At 41.2% G+C, this 27,816-nt stretch overlaps 1 protein-coding gene across 2 annotated transcripts in view; it reads left to right on the top strand.

Moving 5' to 3' along the window:
* Nucleotides 1-27,816, top strand: part of SMC4 (structural maintenance of chromosomes 4) — a 95,267-nt gene that overhangs the window by 9,880 nt on the left and 57,571 nt on the right. For both annotated transcript variants that reach the window (XM_073359522.1, XM_073359523.1), the window contains exons 6-8: nt 12,366-12,530; nt 24,190-24,317; nt 25,251-25,391. In XM_073359522.1, the coding sequence (XP_073215623.1) occupies nt 12,366-12,530; nt 24,190-24,317; nt 25,251-25,391 (434 nt within the window). The remainder of the gene's footprint in view (nt 1-12,365; nt 12,531-24,189; nt 24,318-25,250; nt 25,392-27,816) is intronic.

Genomic DNA, 27,816 nt, shown 5'->3' with positions numbered 1-27,816 from the left:
AATGTGATTTTAAAATTTTACTGAAATTGTGATGTAAAACGGTTTGCTGTAAATGACAGCAAATAAAACTAAGGTTATTTTTTAAAACCTTGCTTATAATGGAAATGTTATGAATTTGTATGTAGAACAAGAATTGAGTTAATTTGTGTTTGGGCTCGATGTTCTGGCTACAGCATGCTAAACTCATGGAGGAGGTGGCTGTACTACTTGTTGCTCAACAATGGCTCCTCCAGACAGTGATTAGCGTTAAGCTTGGAGGGCCATCTTGTTTACTTCATTTTTGCTGGAATGATGGTGGGTATGGCTAAAAGGAATACTAACTAAAGGGGAAGGACTTCTAGAGATCTGTCAAAATCGTAGACTTCCCAGGGATAGGCAAAGACACTTGAATGTGACCAGTAAATGGGGAAACAACTATTAAGATTACAATTCTGCTAAATGTCTCCAAGATGAGAGAGGCAGTTCAGTGCACAATTAACTTCAATCTCTAAACAAGAGTGGAAAAATCCAGTCCTACAGTAGATAGCTGGCTCTTATTCAGTTACTTTCCGGAGTAATCTTAATTTCTGCTAAATTGTTGAAGTATTAAATATGGTGAGATTTTTCAATTGTTTTCCTATAAGGTAGATTGAAAGTTATGTGCTGAACATATCCTCTTATGCTGATTGTTTAAAATATACACTTCTAATCTTGATAGGTTTTTAATCCTAATATTTTCAGGTAATCTTTAAGCAATTTTAAGGAAAAAATATAGTCACTGTAGTTCTAACTGAACATTCTGCAGTGTACTAAGTTTTTAGCCAATGGCAGTGTATTTTTGTCTTATGACTTAAGACTGCTGCCAGCAAAAGTTTAATATATTAAAATCTCCTTTCACCTGTTGGCCCATGGAAGTATTTTAGGAATCGCTTTTTAGAGGGTTGGAAGACTTAGTGGTTGGGGGAGCAGTTTGCTTTCCAATAAGGAAACAGGTTGGTTTGTTTTGTTTGGTTTTTTTTTTTTTTTTCCTCCACTTTTAGGACAAGTTTGGGAGCAGTGGGTAGGATTAATTTTACATAATGTCTTTATTGCATTTGTTTTAATCCATGTGAAAGTTCAATTCCTATATATAAAATGCTCATAAGCAATACACAGATTTATTCGAGGGAGTACTAAAAGTAGTTTATGCTACTGCTGTGTTAGTGTTATGCTTCATGCTGAAGTGAACCCAGTGCAGTGGGATATGATAATTTTTGCCTCTTTTTTATATTTCCAGTATTCTAAAACCTAATGTTTAGAGGTCACTAAATTTTTCATTAGACTTCCATGTCAGATAAATATTTCTCAAAAAAAACCACACGCGCACACACACTTATGGTTTGAGAAATCTGACTTTTTGAAGATTAATACACATGCCTATTGTATATTGTCAGATTTAAAGTCTAAGGTTCTAAAATAATTCTGTTATATTCAGGGAGTGTCTTCTGATGCTTTTTATTGGATTTGTTCAGAATCTGACTTTGCAGATCATAAAATCTTCATTTGCTTACAGTGTTACTCTTTGTAATTAGCAAACTTGTTGAACACTGGAAAAGTGAGTGTTTTGTGAGGTTTTTATTTGTCTCTCATTAAACATGGGTGTGGGCAGACTACACTTTGCATCTCATCTAGCTATTCATTAGGACAATAATGGAGCAGGATTAGTATATTTAAATTGTGTTCTCTTCCAGATGGAATTTTTTTTTATGAATTATACAGTTAAATGTTGCATTTTCTTGAGATTGTCAATCTCTGGCTTGGATTCCAAAACTAAAGACTGTGAGTGTAAGTCTAACTTAAGGAATCCTATTTAGCACAGAGCTGAACAGGATGTTCTTGAGAGAGCTTCCAAAATTACAGTCAAAATATGCGTAAATAACAGTTTAGCAAAGATAACTCTTAAGTTGGAGTACTACTGCATTATGAACGCATAATTATCCTATACAAAGTTCATCTATTACTGTAACTGGCTAATACTGAATTTCTCAGCTTTGGGCAAATTAGGGTGTCATTGAAAGTTTCCTATACATGTGCATCTATCAAACATTTGAATTAAAATTCTCAAAATGTATATCTAAGATACTTACAGGACTCCAGTGTGTAATTAAACTATCGACTGTATTGTTATATTGATTATTTTTCTCAACCCACACCCAGTAATACTTAATTTTCTGGGGATGTACTGGCAGAAATTATAAGGATGGTGTCACCAAATGAATTTTTCCTATTTGGCATATATGGAGAAATTGCAGGCTAGAAAATGAGACATAACTGCAAAAAAGAAAGAAACCCCTACAACTCTATTTTCCCAGTCCCGTCCTGTTAATAATAGACTTGTAGGGGTTTAAACTCAGAGCAATGATAGCTCTGTGAGAGACTCCTTTGCAAGAGGTGGAGGGGAGAATAAGGTAGCATTACTTATAAGGGTGCATAATAAGTGGCCTGAAAATTCTGTGGAAATCAGTTTCTTGATTAGAGCATTTTTGCTTGAAAAAAGCATCTCAGTTGAACAGTGAAGGTCAAGTGTGGCTGCCATTATAAAATTCCAATTTGAAAAAAACATATCCAGTATTTACATTTCTAGCATTAATGATTTTTCTCTCTTCCTTCACCTCGTCCCTTCACTCCCTACCCCACCCCCACTGAACAATTTAAGTCAGTTACCTAGAAGAAGCAAAGAAATTGAAGGCATTTTTTGCTAGCACAATCAACACCATAGTGGAAGAACAACTACAAATGGGAGGGGAGATAAGACAATATAACGAATGTGTAAACTATTATTTGGTAGACATTAATGGTTTACAGATCCTGGGGGTGGGGCATGGGGGGCTATATCAGATGAAGCTGTTGTCTCATTGTATTTGTAGGAACATAGAAAATGGAATTAGGTGAACAATCTGGTATGACATCTCTGTAGGTGGCCAGTGTTGGATTCAGGAATTGAAAATTACACTGGCTTGAGACTTTCCCTGGACTAGTGAAAGTCAAAGGCCAGATCTTACCATTTGTAAAATAGCATTCATGTCTGGTCCAGCATCTTGTGACATGCCAATTCTCATTACCTTCTTGCCTCTTTCACTTCAGTCCTAATGTAACTTGTACTGGCTGTTGCAAAAAGCTACAGCCAAGACTAGTAGCTACATCATCTAAGGCTTTATTTCAATTTATGTCTACAATTTTAAGCTTTTAAATAATTTATGTGTGCAGTACTCCTAGCTCTAATGTGTCTCAAAATGGCAGTTGCTAAAATCAGGCCAGAATGGAAATTCAGAGATGGAAGGACATGGAATTATCTGACTCAAGTATGAGTGTCACCGAACTTGTTTTTAATAAAACCTCTTTTACAAAGTCAAAATATTAAATACTTCTGCAAAATATAAACTATATCTCTCTCATGTGGTTTCTTCTTCCAGCAAATCTGAGGGGTCACTAGAGTTTCCTTCTGCTGTTGACTATATAAGCAATTCCTGTTTCTATACTTAAGAGGAGCTACAAAGGGGGAAAGAGTAAGTCATGAGGGTTCAATTATGCGAAATACCCATTCAGTGAATAATTCCTCTTGCAGTGCGTGAAATGCCTTAATGAAGCAGCTGGATATAAATTTTTCAGGATTAATATCCCTCATCCTGACTATGGCTCTACTGTGCTTGATACTCCAAGGGAGATGTACCACTGTAGGCTCTGCCTGTAAATAGGCAGCTTTGTCTAACCTTTCCATATTAACATTCTCATACAAGAATTGAAAGGGGAGCTACTCTTTTGATCAAGCAAATAAGTCATTTTTCCTTTACAGGGCAACTGGAGTCTCACACCTTAGTCCTTGAATTGGGCAGTTCTCATTTTTTATATTAAGCAGACCTCCTTTTTAAAGGAATTTAAATTAAAAAAAAAATCACCTAGCATGTGATGATGCAAACCCACCATATAAATACGTCTAACTAGCAAGAAAATAATTACTTAGTTTGCTCACAATCAGAGAGTTAGAATTGTTACTGGCAACTATGGAGGTACTGGTTACAATGCCATAGTTAAACTTGAGTGTTGAACTTAAAAGGAGAATATCAGCCCGTTTGTTACATATGAAGAAAAACATATTGGCCTAAATGCCTTCTGGGAATCTGGGCCATTGTCCTTAAATTTACAGCATTTACTCTGAGTACAAAAATGTCTTAGTTTGAGTTAAAATTCATTATAAATAAATTTCAGAACTGTAGTGCTTATTATCGGTCTGTTTTTGTCTTGAATTATCTTCATGCTAACACACTCATCATGTTTTAATATAGTTAATGCATTAAAGTCTTGTGCATAGGCTATACTGAAGAAATTAGGTGTAATTAAGCTAAATTCATTATGATTATAGACTAGTAGATAGAGCCAGGTCAATAGCTCAACTTATTAAATGCAATCACTATAATAGAGGTAGTTCTATCAATCATCTTTCTCCTAATCTAATTTACATGCTGCAGTAAGTTTTTTATATAACTTTAACAAAACAGAGTAATTGCCAAGTAGAAAATTACCCGTTGGCGTTAAGTTGAGAATACATATCCTCAACTTTAAAGGTTAAAAAAAAAAAATACAGCGTAGATATATCAAAACCAGGCATTGCAAACTCAGGACATTGAGAATTAAGATTCAAACATAGTGAGCCACGGGAATGTAAGACCAAAAAACTAACTTGGGGAGCTTGTCAGGCGTTTAGGTTGTCCAGTTTGTTATCCACTCACATCTTGGACCCACATTGCCTACTGAAAGAAATGGAAGTTGGCATCTTTTTATACATTTTGTTAAAAGACTTAAAGCTAAGCTGTTTAATATTAAACTAAACAGTAAAACCTATTCTTTTCATTGTGATTTATAATCAGTCAATCATATGTATGTTTAAGTAGCTTAATACCAAAACCAAATTATCTAATATCGGGGCCACAACCTCTGAGTCAATTATAAAGCTTCCTCAGAATTCCATGATGCAGTGGCACTAACCCTTTCTTCCCACTACTTCTCCCCTGGCCCCCAGAATTTTTTTTTATAAAAACAGGCGTTAGCAGAACACTTGATAAGCATGTCTCAACACTTTTAAATGCGAAACATGCTCTAAAATAATTTTGAGAGATTTACGACTGTTTGAATGTGGGGTATATTTCTTACAGGTGCCATCCCCATGTGAATTTTGTGGGTGCTCACAGTACATGTATGCACACATCTGCTCTTCCACATTCTAAAAATAACTAGGCTGAGACAACAACCAGTTAAACTAACAAAATCAAAAAACGGGGTCAAAAATAAAAAAATGAGGTACTTATAATAACAAGGATTTACAAACTCTTCATATTCTGGACTCTGAGTAGGCACTCAAACTTCAATCAAGGAATCGGGCTGTGGTATTCTGCTAGCACAGTGCTTCCCTGCATCTGAAGACCCAAAAGTAAGAGAGACTAGTCAGAGACTGAAGTGGCCTTTATGTTGATGTCATGCCTTCTCCCCAAGGTGATGAATCTTGAAGATTCTGGAATGTCCATCGTCCCTCAAATAGCTTGCAGACCTGAATGGTGAGGCTTCTGTGCCTTAGTTTCAATTCTTATGTCTTTCAAACTTTGCTTATTCTTCAAATCTGGTTTGAATTAGATTCTTTGAGGAAGCGTCAACTTGGGAAAGTTCCACTTGAATCAGTAATTTTTAAAATATTCAGTGTTTTACGTATTACGAAGACTAAGTCTTTGACCAATACAAAAAATAAAATTCAGATTACATGAGACCACTTTTGAGAAATCCACCTTCTACAGTTTCTCCTCTTCAGTTTTGATTTCTGTCCCTATAGTCCCCATTCATATGACTTTACATTTCTTTGCATTGTATCTCAAACCTATCTTCTCTATTACTTCTCTTACTTGGCTTGTGCATTTTTGTAGTCTATTGTCATATTCACTGATGAGCAATGTCATCAGCAGAGTTTAGATCAAATAGCCTTGAATTGTTCCATTTTAGGCCATATGTATCACTGTCGCATTGTTTTAATCCATAATCTATGACTAGCATAAACAAAAAAGGAGACAGGACGCATCCCTGCCTTACACCTGTCTTGATGCTGAAGGGCTTACTCAATCTATTTTCCATTTTAACGCAGCATTTTGAGTTAGAGTAAAATGCCTTCACAATGTTAATTAATTTTGTTGGAATTCCATATTCCACAATTTTCCACATTGTTTCTCTGTTTATACTATCAAATGCCTTTTGAAAGTCCACAAAAGTGATGGCAAGACTGCTTTGGAATTCAATTGTGTTCTCGGTAATCTGTTTCAGGGTGAAAATAGCATCTGTGCAGGGTCTCCCTTGTCTAAATCCAGATTGTTGTTCACATAAGATGGTATCCATCTTCCCTTTCTTTTTCTGTTCAGGAGGAATGGTGCTAATACTTTTCCTGTGACAGATAGAAGCGTTGCTCTCCTCCAATTTGAACAATTGTTTAGATCACCTTTGGTAATTTGATTATGATATCGAGGGTCCATTCTTCTGACACTTTTGCCTCCATCCATATTTTGTTGCACAGCGAAAAGATGACTGATTCCAGTGTTCACCTCCATATTTAAGCATCTTGGGATGAATGCTGTCCAACTAGGTACTGCCTTGTTTTTCAGCTTCTCCAATGCTTTTTCGATTTTTACCTCAGATACATCTATATCTAATGGTTTATCATTCTTATATTGCAGTCTTGTAATTGGTTCTGGTTGGTTTATCACTTCTTTGAAGTGTTCCATCCATCTGTTTTCTTGTTCCTCCTGTTTTCAAAATTTCTCCTTGTTTCCCTTTCACTGGAACACTTCTTAATTTTGATCCCTATCCTGTTTAATCTAAGAGAGAGTCTACGCAGATTTAAACGATGTAATGAAAGAAATACCAAAGGATAATCTTTCCTGGTTATGGGATATTTTAATGCCCAGATCAGAAATGAAAGAAGAGGTTGGGAAACAGTCATCGGCCCACGTACAACTGGAACAACGACAGGCAATGACACAAGACTTCTTGAATTTTGTGCTGAAAACAATCTTAACATCTGCAACTCTTTCTTCCAACATTAAAACATACACAAAAAGGTATGGATTTCACCAGATGGCCGTGCACAAAGAGATCAACTTATCTGTGTTAGTCAGAGGTGGAAAATATCAGTGTTAAACACAAGAGTATTCAGAGGAGCAGATACAGGGAATGATCACTATTTGCTGAAAGTAAACATCAAATTGAAGTTTAAAACTCTTAAAAAGAAAGAACACAGACCCAGATTATTCAATATATAGAAATTACAAGATTGTAGGATATGAAAAGAGTACCAGATAGAGGTCAAGAATAGGTTTGAGGCCCTTAAAGATCTTGAAGAAAACCAAGTGGAAAAATACTGGGATCTTCTCAGAACTTCTATTCTAGAAGCAGCTGAAAAGATAATTGGTAGAAAGAGAGGAAGCAAGAACAGTGGATCTCAGAAGAAACATGGAAAATTTATAGACAAAGCAGAAAACAAAAGGCTCTAGTACTATAACATGTAACTGAAGAAACAAAACAAACCTACAGGAACCTTGACAAAGCAGTAAAGAAACAATGCAAAAAAAAAGGGGCGGGGGAAATTGGATAGAGAGTAAGGCTAGCGAAGCTAAAGAAGCAAGGGAAAGAAATGACATAAGAACAGTCTACACCGGGGTGGACAAACTTTTTGGCCTGAGGGCCACATCAGGGAATAGAAATTGTATGGAGGGCCATGAATGCTCACAAAATTGGGGTTGGGGTGTGGGAGGGGGGGTGAGGGTTCTGGTTGAGGGTGCAGGCTGGGGATGAGGAGTTTGGGGTGTAGGAGGGGGCTCTGGGCTGGGACTGAGTGGTTCAGAAGGGGTGCAGGATGGGGCTGGAGATGAGAGGTTTGGGGTGCAGGCGGGTGCTCCATGCTGGGATTGAGGGGTTTGGAGAGCAGGAGGGGGATCAGGGCTCGGGCAGGGGGTTGGGGCTTGGGGAGAGGCTCGGGTGCAGGCTCCGAGTTGCACTTACCTCAAGTGGCTCCTGGAAGCAGTGGCATGTCCCTTCTCCAGCTCCAACATGTGGAGCAACCCTTGGAGTGGGGCAATGCTGCAGCTTCTGGGAGCTGAGTAGTGCGGCCCCAAATCCGGTGCCCCGGCTGAAGCGCCAGAGTGAGGCCAAGCTGCGTGGTGTGGCCCCCAACCCAGCGCCCTAGCGGGAGCTCACAGGCCAGCTTAAAACAACTCGTGGGCCGGATCTGACCTGCGGACCATAGTTTGCCTACCCCTGGGCTACACGGTCCTGAACCAGTGCATAGGAGGGCTGTCTTCTAATCTAAAGCTGAAGGTTGGTGTAACATATGTTCCAGTTAGTGATAAGGGGGATGCCCAGCCTTCATTGACTAAAAAATCTCAGCGGTGAAACCAGACCACTGGGAAAACAGAAAAGAGGTGTTTTCTCTTTGTGAGTTGATTTAGTTCTTGGAATTATTGAGCACTGAAGAAATTTTTCAAGCTCTGGGCATCTCTGTTTGGGATCGAGGACACCTAGAAACATAAGTCCAGCACATCAAAGGAGCTCTTATGCTATAGTCAATGATGGTGGTCCTTCACAGATATCACTTATACATCTATCCATACATAATCATGTATATATCATTACACCAGTGTGTTCTTCTGCCCCTGCCCCAAGACATTCACTTTTCAGTAAGAGGCATATAATTTAAGGTAAACTGTTGAAAGATTTTCCTTGGGGCACAGTTTTGAGACTGAGATTTTTTTTTTTTTTTTTTATGAGAGGTTTATAGATGTTGGAGGGATGGTGTCAACTTGAATTTCTACATTTGTTAGACATTCCTTTAAATAGTATATCCTAGTATTTTTAAATTAAGGGTTTTTCCTTCTCCTCCAAGCACAAGAGCTATACCAGATATGCTTAAGCTTATCGCTCTCCTCTTTCTCCCTGAATGTGTGTGTCTGTTGTCTCTTGAGTTTCACTTTTGCTGGTGCTGTTTTCTTTAAATACTCTTTCAAGTTATGGACAAGAGCAAGCATGTGATAGCTCCCTTAGAACAGCACGAGTGGTGTTCAAAACCCTGGCCTAGTTATGTATTTTGCATCTAGTTAGAATTGAACATCTGGAAGGGATACATGGTCAAACTGTATAATTGCCATCTTGAGGTTATACAATGCATTCTTAACTTTTACAGTGCCTGTAGTGGAAAGAAGCTGCTGGAAATATCTGTTGAATTCAACACTTGAATTAAAAAAAAAAGATATTTCTGTTACTTATCTTCCTTAATGTATAAACAGACCAATCATTCCATTAATTTAGTGAGCAATAAGAACTGTAGCCCAGTTGAACTGTACTCATGAGAAAATATTTGCATTTTGGTATACATACTGTATACTCTGGTAATAAGGGTATGTAATGTGATAGCTTATAAAAAGGATTGCTTTATTTTGTGTCACTTTAATACCTACTGACATTAGTATTTATTAATAGTTTGTCCAATAAAGAAAACTAACAAAGTTTGTATGGCTACACTTTTTTATAGCTTTGAAATAAAAGAATAAAAAATGCTCCTACATATGACTCAATATTAATGTGGAGTTTTTTGTGCAGGAAGAGGAATAAGTACATAAAACATGTAAAATTAACAAGATGTGGCTCTACTGTGTTTTTTCTTTTCTGCTCAACTGCACAGGGCTTGCATATTTTCTAGTGAGAGAAAAGTGAGGCCACTAGGTGTCATCCTATACCAAATAAGTAAATGAAACCACTCTGGCTAGGAAGAGGTCAGACTTTGGGACAAGTTCAAAATGAGAACCCCATCTTCTTCCTCCTTGATGTTAGACACCTACACAGTTGGCTGTTGCTCCTTTTTTTAAAATCTTGTACTATCATGGCTTCTGTAACTCCTCTCTCCTAGTTCTCCACCTCTATAATAAGTCCTTCAGAGGATCCTCCTCATCCTCTATTCAACTTTCTGACAGTGCCAATAAGCTCTCTCCTTGGTCCCCTTCTCTTCTTCCTCTGCATCTTATCTCTAGATAACCTCGTCTGCAAATACAAATTCAAATACCATCTCTATGCTGATGACTCTCAGATCTACTGCTGACCTGTCTGTTTCTGCAGCACAGCATCTCACGCAATTCTGAGCATATGGGCTGCTCCCCTCTATGCTGCAGCTCACGGAGGTGGATCAAAGATCTGGCACTGGCCATGTATCCTTTGCTCCTTCTTGCCACCAGATTCTCTGCCTCGGTGGCAGCGGTCATTTGGCAGTTACTGCTCTTTTTATCTCTTCCATTATTATTTTTTCCTTTTTGGGGGGGCAGCAGCAAGCAGTTTCTCTTTTTCAATCGTCTTTCCTCCTCCCTGGGTTGGTCTTAAGCAATCTGATGGTTTAATCCACCCTGAACTTCCACCATAGTGTCTCCCTGCCAGCTATTCTGCCCTTATATAGGCATGGTATAGTAGCCAAGAAAGCACTGGGTCAAATTCAAGCAGTGCTCCATTTGTGAGGCAGCTTTCTTAGGCTGCCCGAGTCCTTCTAGTTGTTAGTCTTTGCTTATTCTCTTCCTGGTCCATTTTTCCACATTGGAGTCACGTTTGCTTTGGTGGGTTGGCAGTCCCACATTCCTGTTCAACTCATAGCCCCAAGACCTAATAGAGTTAAGGTCAACTGGCTGGGTACAACTCAGTATCTGCTGAGCCTGAGAAGGCTGCCTCACAAATGGAGCACTGCTTGGATTTGACCCAATGCTTTCTTGGCTGTTTTGTCTGCTGGACACAGTTAGTTCATTACTTCTGGAATATTCATTATTCAAGTTTTTTTCACTTCTTTGGAATAACTTATTTGTCAGTAGCCAGGGCACATGGAGCCAAATCTTTTATCCACCTCCATGAGCTGTAGAAGGGAGCAGCCCAGATATCCAGAATCTTGGGAGACAGTGCTAGGAGAAAGGAAATTATCAGTAAGAAATTTTTCCCATTCTGTCCAAACTAAAATCTTGGCCTGTCTCTCTATCTCCTTGTGGATGTCTAGCCATCAGTCCAAGCTCAAACATGGCTAAAACAGAGATTGAGTTCCCTATGTCCTTTTTCGATCACTGTGGACAATACTACCATCTTGCCTGTTAATGAGGTCTTTAACCTACGTATCGCTTTCGACTTTGACTTCCTTCTAGATCCTCACACCCAAGCTATTTCTATCTTGCAGACTTTTGCTGTATAACAATCTCTAAGATATCGCCTTTCCTATCCATCCACATAGTTAAAACGCTTGTCTTTGGTTATAAACTGTTTGGGACTTCTTTGGTCTGTTTTGTGTAATACCTAGTACGATGGGGTCCTTGTCCATGAGTAGGCTCTTAGGCACTATGGCAATACAAATAATAAATGTATTAAATATACATGCACTTCTGATATCTTTTTGTTACTTTACAATTTTGAATTTAGACTAAATATTATGCAATGATTTGAATGAATTTGGAAAATGTATCACCACTTTGTTCCAAGCATATGGTGATGTGTGTAATTTGGTATTTTAAAAATAAAAAATTTGCTCCATTTACTACAGCAAGAGCTAAACTACATTTATCTTCACATCAAATTCTTTTATAATTCTTTTACAAGTCATTTCCCTTTCTACCTTATAATAAAAAATTAGATCTGCTGCTGTTTTTAGTAAAAATGTTCTGTGGTATATACATTGAGATAATGCTGTTCAGGAAGAAATAAATATAGCAGGGAAAGTTAAGTATTTAATAAGGCTTTTTGTTGTTTTTGTTTTTTAATAATGTCCAACTGGACACCCAAAAGGTTCAAGTGACCAATCAGAACACTGCTCCTGAAACATTTTTTTCTAAACTACTACTTTTAATAGGGCTCTACTCCTGATCAAACTATCTTAAATACTTTTTTATGTAAATAAAACAGTCTTAAATGGTATGGGTTTGTCATTTTTGTTAGTTTTGTTTTCCCCTCTCAGGCGAGGGAGATGTGCTTTGAAGTTTTATAGAGTGATGAAGTTTAGTTTGGAGGTTGGGCTATGGAGAACAGATGTTTTTTCTTTCACACCATCACCATAGTATCTTCAGAGGGAGAAAATTTCATTATATTCATAACTGCCTCACTAGATATACGGGTATTGTGACTAACTAGTTCTGACTGCTGCCTTACTATGTTGTAATTTATAACATCTGACTTGTCACATAAGTGGCTTAGAATAGTAAAGATCTTCATGTTATCTGCATCCCAATATATTCTTTCTCTTAAAGAAAGAACCCCAACCTCCTAAGAATGATAGAATCTAGATTAATAATTTTTTTTTTTTTTTGAAGGGGGAAGTTGAACAGATTGCAATGATGAAACCAAAAGGCCAGAATGAACATGATGAAGGTATGCTTGAATACTTAGAGGACCTAATAGGATCAGGACGGTTAAAAGATCCCATTCAAGTTCTGTGTCGCAGAGTTGAGGTGTTAAATGAGCAGAGAGGAGAGAAGGTGAGTCCTCATGAGCATTCATTCTCTAAAAGTCAAATATAGAACAAAATCCTTAACTGCTGGAACTTTTTACTTCAGAAAAGCAATTGAAAGTATAAAGGTAACATTCATGAGGAAAAATTAGGGGTTTTTGTTTGGCGGAGTGCCTTTAATTTTTATTTTAAGAATATTGTACTCAATTTAAAAAAAAAAAAATCTCCGCAGGAAGTTCATTGGAAATCATGATCGGTCTCTGGAGAACAAGATACTGTGGGCAGTATTCCAGAGCTGATGATTTCCCAATATGAACTGGTTTGCAACCAGAAACTAGAAGAAGTGCGGCTGCTTCTGTTCCATGGCTGGTCAGAGCCCAAGCTATGTGAAAGATGCATTCCTACTACACTGGGGACTGGAGTTCCTGTAAGAATACCCTCCAATCTACTGATTCCCAAAGTAAACAGAGAGCTGAAACAAGAACACTCCATAATGATATTTCTTAGCCCCATCTTGGCTGAGGAAGTATTAGTACTTGGACCTGCAGACCCTTTCAATCCAACCTCCATTCATGTTACCAGTCCTCTCTGTATATCATAGCATTAGTCAGGTGCTGCACTCCAATCCATGCAGTCTCAGCCTCACAGCATGGATGTTTGGCGGCTAACAGCTATAGATAGAATCTATTTTCATCTGGTTCAGAAGAAAAAAATTATTCTAGAACTACTGTGACAAATGTGGGAATTTTCTGTAATATATTTATGACCTGTCTATATGACTTGATACCTTGGCATTGTTACCCTTTGGGGGAAATAATTCATTTTCTCCTTAGGACATGGGAAGTCAGTCTAGGTATTTGAGATATATAGCAGGGGTAGCCAAACTTACTGACTCTCCAAGCCACATAGGACAATCTTCAGAATTTCAAGAGCTGGAGCGCACCCCGAGACCTTCCCTCCCTGCTGGACAGAAGCCACAAGCCACTACCCCGCTGCAAGGTGCAGATCCCAAGCTTCCCCCTTCCCCTCCCCCACCTCCCTGTCTGGTAGATGGAAAATGGAGGGAGGGGTATAAAGTGGGACTCCACAAGCTGCATGTTAACAGTAAGAGCCATGTGTGGCTTGTGAGCCACATTTTGGCCACCCCTGCCATAAAGCTACAAGGACTGTGTGGGCTGGAATCAACACATTTGAATGGAAGACCCTATAGAGACAATGAGAACCTCGAAGACCAAAATTAACACCTAGCTGCAGAGGCAGCTGAAAATGTGAACAAAGCATGGCTGTAAAACAAGAGGTGTCAGGTGGCTGTATTAAGAGCTCTGTTGACAGAGACACATGGGCTGGTAGACAAAAAGGGACAGACGAAGGGAGCATAGGTTGTTCCTACGTAGCATGGATTTGGGGTGCCCTGGCTTCAGCCAGTCTGAACTCTTTCTTAACCCTTGCTTCTCTGTATTTCAAAATTGCATGCCAGCTGACTAATACGTTGCCTGGGTGTCGCTGCAAATACTGACTAAACATTGTGCCCTGAAAGGTATGGAGAAGCCTCCAGCAGGAGTCTGGCTTGACTGGATTCATTGCAGGGAGTCAGGGACAGAGACGAGGATTGCTGGTGCCCAAAGGTCCAGTTTTTCAGAGTCATGGAGTCAAGGTCCTACCCCTTTGGAACTCTGTGGAATCACTGGGGTCCAGGACACAAAAGGGGTCACTCCCAAGGGATTGGTTACAGGCTGGGCCATATCCCAGACCCTGTGAATCCATAACAGCTACCTATCTGGCTAAGTGGAAAAGGTTCTTGATCTGGATGCTCTATCTCCATCTGCATCACAGATTCAAGATATTGGAACACCTACTAGAACTGAAAGAATCAGGCCTGCCAGTGAGCTCATTAAAATTCATCTGGTGGCCATCTTGGCCTTTCAAGACCAGTCACCACCACCACCACTAACCCCCTATGGTCAGGAGAGTCTTAAAAGGACTAGTCTATCCACAGGCTACAGTACCAGCTCTTCTTTGAGTGATGGTCCCTATGTGTGTTCTACATGTGGGGTACACATGTGTGCCATGCACCCAAGTCCAAAAATTCTTAAGAGCAGTGTCTGTTGGTCTGCACATGTGTAGTAACTATCCTTGTGCTCCCAACCAAAGGTATAAGAGGCAGTGCAGGTGCCTCTCCAGTTGCTTCTCTACTGCCACGTAGCCCGAGTTGGAATTGTATCCTCCTTTACTTGGTTTCATGACCTATAAAGAAAATATTTGTAAACAGTTATATTGTTAGATTTGTAGTTAAATTTTTTAGTGTAGTATAGAGTGTTTGTGTCTCTCCCTGGTTGGTGAACCCCTCCCTGTCTCTAGGACTGTGCCCAAAGTCCTGGGTTTCAAGAATTGCATCACCTGTCCTTGATCCTTCTCTATCAGTGACGAACGTCAACGCTGCCTGTGCAGTTTGGGTGAGGCACATAACTCTGTGAAGTACAGTATCTGTTGCCCCTTGCCACCCAGAACTTGAGAAGCCCAGGAGCTTCACCTATGTAAGCACTTGGTGGAGAGGGCTATGAGGCCCCTCTCTGACTCAGGCCAGGGAGACCACCCTCTACGTTGGCCTGCAGTGCCCCTCCAAACATGTGCCTTGGAGCAGAGCCCTCAACATTTAAGAGCTAGGACTCTTCTTTGAGGGTTCCCCATGAGAGTAGAGGATGCTCTCATGGATGCAAGGACAGATCCCCATTGAGGACTGTCCATGAGAAACATACTTCTTCCCTGTCATAAATATAAAGGGAAGGGTAAACCCCTTTGAAATCCCTCCTGGCCAGGGGAAAGCTCCTCTCTCCTGTAAAGGGTTAAGAAGCTAAAGGTAACCTCGCTGGCACCTGACCAAAATGACCAATGAGGAGACAAGATACTTTCAAAAGCTGGGAGGAGGGAGAGAAACAAAGGGTCTGTGTCGGTCTATATGCTGGTCTTTACCGGGGAAAGACCAGGAATGGAGTCTTAGAACTTTTAGTAAGTAATCTAGCTAGGTACGTGTTAGATTATGATTTCTTTAAATGGCTGAGAAAAGAATTGTGCTGAATAGAATAACTATTTCTGTCTATGTATCTTTTTTGTAACTTAAGGTTTTGCCTAGAGGGGTTCTCTATGTTTTGAATCTAATTACCCTGTAAGGTATCTACCATCCTGATTTTACAGGGGGGATTTCTTTATTTCTATTTACTTCTATTTCTATTAAAAGTCTTCTTGTAAGAAAACTGAATGCTTTTTCATTGTTCTCAGATCCAAGGGTTTGGGTTTGTGGTCACCTATGCAAATTGGTGAGGCTTTTTATCCAACATTTCCTAGGAAAGGGGGGGTGCAAGTGTTGGGAGGATTGTTGATTGTTCTTAAGATCCAAGGGTCTGGGTCTATAATCACCTGGGCAAATTGGTGAGGCTTTTTACCAAACCTTGTCCAGGAAGTGGGATGCAAGGTTTTGGGAAATATTTTGGGGGGAAAGACATTTCCAAACAGCTCTTCCCCAATAACCAGTATTTGTTTGGTGGTGGTAGCGGCCAACCCCAGGACAAAGGGTGGAATATTTTGTACCTTGGGGAAGTTTTAACCTAAGCTGGTAAAGATAAGCTAGGGAGGTTTTTCATGCAGGTCCCCACATCTGTACCCTAGCATTCAGAGTGGGGAAGGAACCTTGACACTCCCCAAACCTGTTCAGTTGGGTGAGATGTGCGGAACCTAAGGAACCGGCTCTGATGAAGACCCCCAGATTGGAGGGCAAGATGCATAAAAAGTAAGATCCGCTGGTTCTCTCAGTACTGAAGTATAAGACTCGACGTTCACCAGTTGTGTCTGAGTACTGGTCCAGACCCATCATCAGTGTTGCCTCATCTATCTAGAGACTGTCAGACTTAACTATGGGAACCCGTGGGACACAAGTGGATACCGAACCTTGTATAATGCCGGAAGATATATTCCTCCCTTATCCACAGTTTCCATTTCTGTCTGTCCCAGCCCTTCTGAGGGATGTCCTTACTCAAGAGAAATCTATATCACTGTCCCAGGAGCTTTACCTCCAACATCTGGCAGATATCTCCTGTTACCAACTACACCTCCACTACTGATGGAGCCGTTCTTGGACTCAGGTGAATTGGAGGAGATAGTCACACTGGTATCTCTGCAGCAACAGTTGAGCCCCAATAGATAGTCGAGAAGTTACTCTTGCCATTCTGCCAGGTATGACCAGCACCTAGCTTTCAGAGGCCTAGGGACACCAAAAGCATGAGGTTGCATCCCTGACCATCTTGGCTAATAGCCGTTGATGGACGTATCCTCCAAAAACTTACCTAATTCTTTTTTTAACCCAGTTATAGTTTTGGCCTTCACAATATCCCCTGGCAATGAGTTCCACAGGTTGACTGCATTGTGTGAAGAAGTACTTTCTTTTGTTTATTTTAAACATGCTGCCTGTTAGTTTCATTGTGGGATCTCTGATTCATGTGTTATGTGAAGGGGTAAATAACACTTCCTCATTCACTTTCTCCACACAATTCATGATTTTATACATCTCTCTCATATCTCCCCTTAGTTGTCTCTTTTTCAAGCTGAATAGTCCCAATCTTTTTAATCTCTACTTTCATGGAAGCTGCTCCATATCCCTAATAACTTTTGTTGCCATTCTCTGTATGTTTTCCAATTCTAGTATCTGTCTTTGGAGATGAGGAGAACGGAACTGCACACGGTATTCCATGTGTGAGCATACCATGGATTTATGTAGTGGCATTATGAAATTTTTTATTTTAGCATCTATCCCTTTCCTAAGGGGTTTCTAACATTATAAGCTTGGTTCTTTTGTTTTGTTTTTAACTGTCACTGCACATTGAGTTTTCAGAGATGTTTTCAGAAAACTATCCGCAGTGACTGCAAGATCTTTTTGAGTGGTAACAGCTAATTTAAACCCCATCATTTTGTATATATAGTTGGGATTATGTTTTCCATTTTTCATTACTTTGCATTTATCAACATTGAATTTAATCTGTCATTTTGTTGCCCAGTCGCCCAGTTTAATGAGATACCTTTGTAAATGTTTGCAGTCAGCTTTGGACTTGACTATCTTGATTAATTTAGTATCATCTGCAAATTCTGCCATCTCACTGTTTACCTCTTTTTCCAGATCATATATGAGTATGTTGAACAGCACTGATCCCAGTACTTATGCCTGGGGGACCCCGCTATTTACTTTTCTCCATTGTGAAAATTGACCATTTATTCCTACTTTTTGTTTCCTACCTTTTAACCAGTTACTGATCCATGCGAGGACCTCCCTCTTATCCCATGACTGGTTTCTTTGCTTAAAAGCCTTAGTGAGGGACCTGGTCAAAAGGCTTTCTGAAAGTCCAAGTACACTGTATCCACTGAATCACCCTTGTCCATGTGTTTATTGCCCCCCTCAAAGAATTCTAATAGATCAGTGAGGCATGATTTCCCTTTACAAAACCCATGTTTGCTCTTTTCCAACAAATTGTATTCATCTGTGTGTCTGATAAGTCTGTTCTTTACTATAGTTTCAACCAATTTGCCTGCTACTGAAGTTGGTCTTACTTGCATATAGTTGCCAGTATTGCTTCTGAAACCTTATTAAAAATTGGCATCAAATTAGCTATCATCTAGTACAGAAGATGATTTAAGCAATAGATTACATACCACAGTTAGCAGTTCTTCTTTGAGTGCTTGCTCATTTTGATTCCACTCTAGGTGTGTGCATGCCCATGTGCACAGTTGTCAGAGATTTTTGCCTTAGCCGTATCCGTAGGGTTGGCTGTGGCGCCCTCTTGAGTCCCGTGCTCATATGGTGGTAAATTAGATGCTGCCAGCCCTATGCCATCTCAGTTCCTTCTTACTGCCCGTGACAGTTGGTCAGAGCACCTCGTCTTGCATTGCAAGAGCATTAGTGGTTCTTAACAGCTATTATCTTCTTTGTATATAGTTTTTAGGTACTTAGTTAGCCATTAGTTTAAGTGTTAGTTTAATAGATAGTCCTGGCTGGGACTTCGCCCCGCAGCGGGGCATGCCCCGTTCCCCAGGGTTCAGACTATGCTCATCATGCAACAGGCTGATGCCTGTTAGTGATCCCCATGACTGCTGTTTGAGTGCTTGGGGGAGTCCCATACAAAGGACAAGTGCAGGATCTGTAAGAACTTTTGCCCTAGAACCCAGAAGGAGTAGGATATCCGCTTGAGGGCCCTCCTCATGGAGTCTGCTTCCTCCTGCATTAGGGCCCTCCCATTCAGATTCCACTCCTAGCACCTTGGCATTGGTGTGGAGCGCACCGCCAGCACTGATTCCTGCCCATCACTGTTCCCCCCTCGCAAGTGCCTAAGAAGTGGCAGAAGAAGGGCTCCCAGGCAGGAGAGGGGAAGGGGGCCTTCGGCAAAGGACTTACGTCAGGCCATATGTTCACCCAGGAGGTTCATGGGGGTATTGCTGTGGTCGGACCCCTAGCCCAGCCAGGAATCCGACTCGCAGGAGCTGCAGGGGACCCCAGCTCCTCCTACAACCTTTATTGCCCGAAGTGGCCCCGGTGGCTAAAGACCCCGTAAGCTGGCCGGCACTACACATGCTGTGCCGGACTCGGCTAGGGCCCCACTCTCCTAGGGCAAGCCCGTCTTGGGACCACCCTGTAGGGCAGTGGAATATCCTCAGTCCTGGACCTTATGCGTAGGTCCCCATCAATACAGCCTAGGACCCCAGTCCCGCAACCTTGGTCGCTGACCAGAAGACCCAGGTCCCCAATGTCTCACTCTCCCTTATGAGGCATGGGAAACCGAAGTCAAGGCACCGGTCCCCGTACCCTTGGTACTGGTGAGCCTTCTGCCAGGGATTGCTATAGCAATCTGTGCTGTGGCATAGATGATCTCCCAGGCGTTGATCCCCACAGTTGCGGGATCGCTCCCCATCATGACACCAGTCTCACCTCTCTGGTACCACTCGTTGAGCAGGCACTGATACTTGCCCTCTTCTCATTGATCGCCAGTGAAGGTCAGTTGGTAGATTCAGGCTTCCACAGCTCTGCCCTGCTCACCAGAGGGGCAGTGGTCTGAGTCAGAGCGGGAGTTCAGCCAAGAAGGGATGAATCACCGCCAGCCCACGAGACTGGCGCGGCATCTGCAGTGGGGGTATGGCAGCAGGGACAGTGGCCTGCTCAATGGTCATTCTGGAATCCTTGGGGCATGCCAATGATGCCAGTCCCATACTCCTGCCAATTCCTTCCTGGACCCCTCGGACAAGCTTCTGAAGATAAGTTGTGACAGATTTGTTACCAATCTGTCTGAGGCGTCAGATGATCAGGGTGAGGCCACAGGATCGTTTGGGGAGGAGATGACGGAGCACACCAAGTAACTGAATTTTAAAGCTTTATTGATTAAAATAATAAAACAGCGGAGAGTGCTGGGGATTCCATTCCCCATGTCACTCAAAGGAAGGAAGGATGTATTAGTGCCCCAAGCCCTGACCCACTTTCATACTCACACTCATACTACCCGAGGCTGGCCAAGCCTGGGTGTAACGTAAGAAGAAGAGCGGGAGGGGTGGACAGGAGTTCTTGTCCCATGCACGCATTGTCCAGGGTCTGCTGTTGATCTCCGATTTGCCTTAGCTCCCAGGAGGGTTTTTAAGTCCCTGGGGTCTCTTGGGGGCGTCTCCTTCTGGGACCTTTGTTCCCCATGCTCTGTGTACCAGTTCAAACCGGCCTTAGTGGCTTCTTCAGCTTTCCCAAAAACACATTGGCTTCACGGACGCTACAGTGGTTGTTTACCCCCTTGCTGGCCTTCACTGTCTTGCTGGGTTTTGAAGTCCCTACAGGTTTGCGCAGCTGAATCTTCCTTTCTCACAGCTGGTGTGTGTGTGGGGGGGATGCACTCACCTGCCAAGACAGAAGCGGGGGGAGTATCAGAGTGCAATGGCCTTGGACTGGAGTCAGCTCCTTATCTTCAAGCCTAGCTGAATTGTCAAGTTAACCCGTTCCTTTCTCTCCCTCCCTCCCTCTTTGGCCTGTCGCAATCTGCAAAGGAATCTTCCACTCCACACTCACACCTTTAACCCTTCCCAAAATGCTTTGCAATGCCTGCAACAGCATTAGCAACATACAGTATTCGTGTTTATCCAGGGGACCCCCTGGGTGGGGCAGCCATCTTGTGACAGAGACTTAACTCCCTTGATGTCCATCGTGGCCTGGCATTCTATCTGCAAATTTACCAAACCCATTAGTAAATCACCAAGACATTTTATCCCCATAGCAGAAAGATTGCGTGAGCAAGCCATAGCCTCCCAGACAATTTCTAAGTGGTCTTGCGATGCATCTTGAAGTGCTGCAAGATAACAAACATTCCCTATGGGTTTCACAGGTCACTCCACAAAAGCACAAACTGCCTCCATGACATCCTTATCAGACATTCCCACTGCAAAATATCTGTAAAGCTAGCCACCTGGAGTTTGATCCACACATTTGCAACCTATTAATCACTGGTGGAATCAGCAGTATTTTCAGCATCTTTGATACCAGCTTCCTCGCACCCTCCTCCAGTCTGAACACTGCTTGTGGAATACTCATAGGGATCATCACTCAGAGTAGTGGTGGTGGATACTTACTGTAACTGGAGGTTTTTTGAGACGTGGGGTCCCTATCTGTATTCCACTACCTCCCCTCCATCCCCTCTGCTTCAGATCCTATTGTGTTTGCAGTAAGAAGAGGAACTCCAGAGGCATAGACCCACACTGAATCTTATCTCCTAGGTTGGGAATGCAAGGAGAGCTACTGCGCACATGCGGGTCAACAGACACTGCTTTGAATAATTTTCGGATTTGGGCCCATGGCATGTATGCATACCCCACATGTGGAATACAGATCGGAATGACACATCTCAAAGGACCTCTGGTTGCAGTTAATGACCTACACTTTCGCCTTAGGACCTTAACTTGGTCTTGTCATTGTGTATGAGACCACCCTTTGAGCCTTACCCACCTGCTCCCTTTTTCATTTGTCTGCTAAAACAGCATTCTTAGTGTTCACATTTTGCTAGGAGAATGGGGGAGTTGCAGGTCTACCATGTATAATTTAAGGACAAAGCATCTTTACAACCTCATCTGAAACTTCTATCAAACACTAATATCCTGGGACCAATACGGCTACAACAACACTATATATCAAAAGTGTGTCAGAATTCCATCTAAATCGGGTGGTAGACCTACTGATCATCTTTTCTAAACTGCACACCCATAAGTATGAGGAGACGTTGCATGCTTGGATGTGCACAGGGCACTGTCATTCTGCATTGACAGGACTCTGTCTTTTAGATCCTCCCTCAGACTTCATGTCTTAGGCTGAGACAATGAGAGGACAAGGCTCTCAAGGAGAGGCTACCTAATAAGATTTCTTTATCTACATGAACCTGTTAAGAGCTTGGAAGTCTTACACCATCAGAGAATTACTGCTCATTCTACAAGGGCCCACACCATCTCAGCAGCCTTCCTCAGTAACGTCCCTGTTATAGACATCTGCAGAGCAGTAACTTGAGTCTCTGTTCACGCTTTCATGCAGCATTATGAATTGCCGAAGTGTACAGCAGAAAGACCATCTGTGGAAAATTGTTTAAATATTTTCTGAGTTCCGGCTACCATTGGGCTCATGCTTGGGAATTACCTAACATAGAATATATTGTGACAAAGCTCTGTCCTTGCCTCCGTGGGTCCCGCTAGCCTCAGAGGCTCACTGTGACCCTCCATGTAACCCTTCTTTCTCTCGAGACAAGGGTCATAGTCTACTGAGCCATTTTCATCATAAGCCAGCAAGGGAGGTGAGGAGAAGTTATCCTTCCTTGCACAGTCTCTGTTGTCTCCCAGTTTCAGTGATTAATTGGGGCAAAGGTCAGGGAGGGGGCCCAGGCCCACCCTCTACTCCAGGCTCCAGTCCAGGGACCCTAATAGTATCAGCTATGGTAGCTGACCTTTTAGAAACATGACATGTACAATTCCCTGGGCTACTCCCCCCCAGCAGCCCTCACTTCCTCAAGCTCCACTTCACCCTTACCTCAGGGCCTCCTTCCTTGTGCCTGATATGGTGTGTACTACTCAGCCTCTCTAACAACGCAACTTCCTTTCACAGCTCCTGACATGCACACCCACCTGACTAACTGGGAGGCTTTTAACTAGTTTCAGCCAGCCCCTGATTGGCTTCAGGTGTCCCAATCAACCTAGCATTCTCCCTGCCTTCTGGAAAGTTCTTAATTGGCCCCAGGTGTCTTAATTAACCTGGAGCAGCTGCCATTTCACTTATGCTGGTAGCAGGGATTTGTTTAGCCTGGAGCTAATATGTCTATCTCCCACTACTTTTCCATAGCCATCTGGCCTTGCCCCATCACAATATATATGTGCAGAAAGAAGAAAGAGTTATTTACCTGTACAGTAACTGGTTCTCTCAGATATGTTGTGCACATATACATATTCCACATCCCATTCTCCATCCCCCACTATTCGGAGTCTAATGTCATCAGGACTCTAGTGCAAAGGAATCGAGAGGGGATTGAGGCAGCCCCACCCTGTATGCCCCTGGTTGGAGGCACAAGGACATGCAGGAACAGCTCTGACAGTACTGCTGATTGGAATCTCTGACTCAAGTGCACTGGGCACACACCCCTGGAGTGAAATGTGTACAACATGGGCACAACATCTCAGAGAAAAACAGAATACAGATAAGTAACAGTTTCTTTCAAGTACAGGATATAACATGGATTCTCCCATTTGCCTCTCTTATGTTATCAAGGTTATGTCCTACATTGCTAATAGGAGAAAAGCAGGAAACTCCACAGTAGTTCTGGTATGAAAAAGGTTGAAGAAGTGTTCCACTGGAACAAAGAAGCACTCATAACAATATGAGGAGCCTTGCAAGTGTAGAAAATAAAACTTTCACAGAAGCTGGACATAGACTGTAGAACTTGCTTTCTCAAAAGAATAACTACAGAATTTAACTACTTTCAGAACTAAAGACAATGCTAAGTTATTTGACTTGGCTTTCCCTTCGTAAATTATTGATGCACAAAGTTATCAAAACATTTCTCCTTGCAGACTGAGAAGTAAGAAAGTTTATTTAAATAGTTAGGAAGTAGTTTTCTACTATAACAATGGTGGCTGTATAAGCACCTACGCTGAAAAGGGGCTACTTAAACATTGTTGTTCAAGAGCAACAGATTTAGCAAAAATAATACACTTAAGCAGTCTACATTAAAGATTTTTTTAAAAAAATTCCCACCTGCGCTACCTTTGGTTTGACTGAACTGATATTAGCACAAGTGGGAGCCCTTGTTCCGAAAAAAAAGTATGATTCCATGTCTTGTATATTCTGGTGGAGATTTTCTTGTAAAATTCTTTAGGTTAGGCAGAATTTATGTTCTTGATTGTCCTATATTATTGCTTAGAATCCTTAAATAGGTTCAGGCTCCATTGTGCTATTCAGTAGGTCCCTTCCTCAAAAAGCTCACAATCTTAAATTTGTGTTGTGAAGTTAATTTTGGATTTTTTTTCCTGTATATGATCTTAATTGACTGCCATATATTGTGTGATCAGTTTTCACAGTGTTCATTATTCTTTCTCTTAAGTGCTCTTATAATGTGAATTGACTTAGATGTTGTATTTATCTTTTGTAGTTAAACAGGGTTAAAATGGTGGAGAAAGAAAAAGATGCTTTAGAAGGAGAGAGAAACAAAGCCGTTGAATTTCTTTCTTTGGAAAACAAAATGTTCAAGGAAAAGAATCGTATTTGCCAATACTACATGCAAGTACCACCTTCCTTTCTGAACTTTTAATGTTGGTTTCCATATTAGTAGTGCAGTTACTAGTTAGCTACCCTGTCTCCATATTTTCACTTGTAAATATTTTGTCTGCATGACTCTCCAGGAACACTCAAAAGTTTCACTGACTAGTGCAAATTTAAAAGAATGCTAAGTAAAATGAGTGCCCATTTATGCGAAGTATTAAGTTTAAAAATATTAGATAATACTTTCAAATAGCAATGGTCCATGTTGGCACATTAAAAACTTGGTTGCCAGCTTTCTTTCACTTTTTAACCTGTTTTTAATCTCATCCTTTCCCCCACTGCCCCCACCCAAAGTAATGTAGTTTGGCTGGTGGACTTCTTAAGCCAACCTCCTAATTTCAAGAGAAACTAGATATTTTAAATTGATAACTAAGGGTTTGTCTACATCAAGCAGCAGTGTGCCCTACAGGAAGTATGATTACTAAAGCATACTAACATGTTACACATTAATTGGTCCATGTAGGCCTTACTGGTGTGCACTCAGGGTTCCCTAGCATCCGTTAACATAATACTGCATTATGTTAAAGTGCACTAGGAAAACTTTAGTGCGTACCAACAGGGTCTACATGGACCAATTAATGAGCACATGTTAGTGCACTTCAGAAATTACACCTCTGTAGTACACATTACTCCACCATATAGACAAGCCTGAAATTATTTACATTTTTTAAACTGTAAAATCTTTGGATTTCTTTAACCCCATTTTAAGTGCACAAGACTGTCTAGCAATGATCAGCTGGAGGACTGAATATTTAATTTACAGTGATTATTTGTTGTAATTGTAGGATTCCAAAGCTCTCAAATCTATTTTTTTTTTTAAATTCTAGTAAATTTGATACAAGTGGCTTTTTTGTAATCCTCAAATATGTAAAATATATGTATTTTCTCTAGTTATGACCTACAGAATCGGATAACTGACATGGAAACCCAAAAGAAAAAAATTCATGAAGACACTAAAGATATTAATACAAAGAATAGTAAACTTGCTGATGAAATGAAAGTTAAGAATAAAGCTTTGAAAGATGTAGAAAAGTAAGTACTTCCATTATCTCACAAACTGTAATAGCATGTCATGCACTTTGCACATGTAAAGCTTTGAGTTCAGAAAACAAACTGTTTTGTCATTTCTGTTTTGACTCTTCCCATACCAAGTGGTCTTTTGTACCAAGTCTGTATTACTGACATCTCAAATGACCACTAAGTTTGTACTTGCTGATGATGTATTTTCATATTTCAAATTAGGATTGATGGTACTTGATGAACATATTATTACAGAAAATATTCTCCTTTTATGCGTGACATATTGTAAAGCATAAAGGGCTCATTTGTGATCATTGCTTCATCTTATGCAGCTATGAGCCCCCTTAACTACCACACTGGCTTCCTACGTTGGCAGAACCTGCAGAGGGACAGAAAGCAGCTGCCATTAGGTTGCCATTCTTCCTCTGCATAGGTGTGTAGATTGTGGGTCTCTTTTTCACAAACAGCCACATTATGACTCTCTCACATTCTGGTTCCTAGGGCAGTGCTGCAATGCAGATTGGATTGTAAGGTTATAGTTCAGAACTGTGCCTTCAAGAATAGCATAGTTCTATGATAAAATGGCAGTTCAAGCAGATGCCTTTTTTTAAAGAGGATGTCCTTAAAGATAACCCATAAAGAAGAGGGCAGATAATTGGGTTGTGGTTTTCTTTTACTGCTTTATGAAGTTTAGTGAAGGTCTGAAGGGTTTTCTTTTGCAGGGGGTGATTAAACTAGAAATATTTTGAATATCAAATCCTGTATTTCCTTTTCTATTGGAGAACTCTTTGAAGGAGCCCGGGATGTTTTGACTCTTTTAGATGTAATTTCTTCTAATTGTTTGTTAGGCCTTTGATCTAAATAGTTTCTATCGCCCTTCCCCAGTTTTTCTTGTTACTTTGATGTCATCACGCTAGTTTGTTTTAAAAAATTTTTAGTATTGTAACCAATCTATATCGTTCCAATTCTCAAAATGGTGTTCATATACTGTAAGATCTATGGATCCAGCTTCTATTAGCGATTATGTTGTGAAAGGATCTTTCCCTGATCATCAACTTTAGAACTGTAATCTAACAGAATGACTGTGGATTAACTTTAGTTCTTCTTTGAGTGACTGGACATGTGCATTCTACTCTTGATTTGTGTGTGCCCCACATCCTGTGGTCAAACTTTTTTCCCTTTTTTCCCTCATCAGAGCAGCTCGGGCATCGTCTACCACCATGAACCCTTGTGAGCAGGCATAAAGTGGGGAACCACCCCAACTCCCCTCAGTTCGTTCTTACCACATGTGACAGTTGTTGGATCTGTTGGTCTTGCTTTAGCAAGTTCTCTGTGTCCTTTATTTTTTGTAGATGGTTACATGTTGTTCATAGTTAAGGCTACGATTATGTCTTGGAGGTCATGGAATCCGTGACTTCCGTTGACCTCCATGACATTTTCTGCCCTGGGGCTGGAGGTCCCAGCCAGCCCCACCTGCACAGCAGCCCAGCCCCAGGGGTAGGGGGACCTGGGAGCCCTAGCAGCAGTGGGTGCTGAACCAACCTACCCCTTTTGTCATGGATATTTTTAGTAAAAGCCAGGGGCAGGTCATGGAAAATAAACACAAACTCACAGCAGTCTGTGACCTGCCCCTAACTTTTACTAAAAATGTCCATGACAAAAACTTAACCTTATTCATAGTGTTAGTGATTAGATTTTTTTTTTTTAAATGTTGTTTTTTTTGGTTTCACTGCTTGAGGTCCTGGTTTTGGTACCGAGAAATGCCTCAGTCACTGGGCTCCAAGCCTTATTGTTCTTGTTCCAAACCAATGCCTGTGAGTGGCCCACACGCCACCTGTTCAAAGTGCCTGGGTGAATCTCTCATATCAGATTGTTACCAAATTTGTACGGACTTCACGCCTAGGACCAAAAATGACAAAGAGTCTAGGCTGAAGTTTCTTTTGACAGAAGCTTCTCTGAGACCACTATTGGAGCCTTCCTGCTTGGAGGGGGGTGGGAGGGACAACCTCTTTAGCTTTGGAAAAACACTCCACCAGTGTTGAAGTCCCAGTACTGCTCACAGTCTCCAGTGCTGAGGGTGAAGTACAAGGTTTTTAAGGAAGAGACTGGAAGAGGAAGATCTCCAGCTCCTAAGCCCACCAAGAAGGGGGCAAAAGGGTTGAGTAGTGTGCATCCTGAATCTAAGCATTCCTTGTCCAGTTCGTCTCTTAAGGAGGCACAGTTGATTCTGGCACGGGGCTGGTACCGTTGTGTCCAGAACCCCAAGCATCATCTTCAACTTCTACAATGCTGTCGTCTTTGGTTACTCACTAAACTGAGACCGTTCCTGTACGAACTACACTTGGAGGCATTTGCAGCAGCAAGGATATTGTCTTTGTCAGTGCCAGTTTCCTCAGTGGTGCAGGAAACCAGTACCATCAGCTCACACTGTCTTGGT

The sequence above is a fragment of the Lepidochelys kempii genome, chromosome 9, assembly GCF_965140265.1.
Source record: "Lepidochelys kempii isolate rLepKem1 chromosome 9, rLepKem1.hap2, whole genome shotgun sequence".
In the NCBI taxonomy this organism is placed as follows: domain Eukaryota; kingdom Metazoa; phylum Chordata; order Testudines; family Cheloniidae; genus Lepidochelys; species Lepidochelys kempii.
Note: the sequence above shows the minus strand (reverse complement) of the source record. Positions and strands in the feature narration are given on the sequence as shown.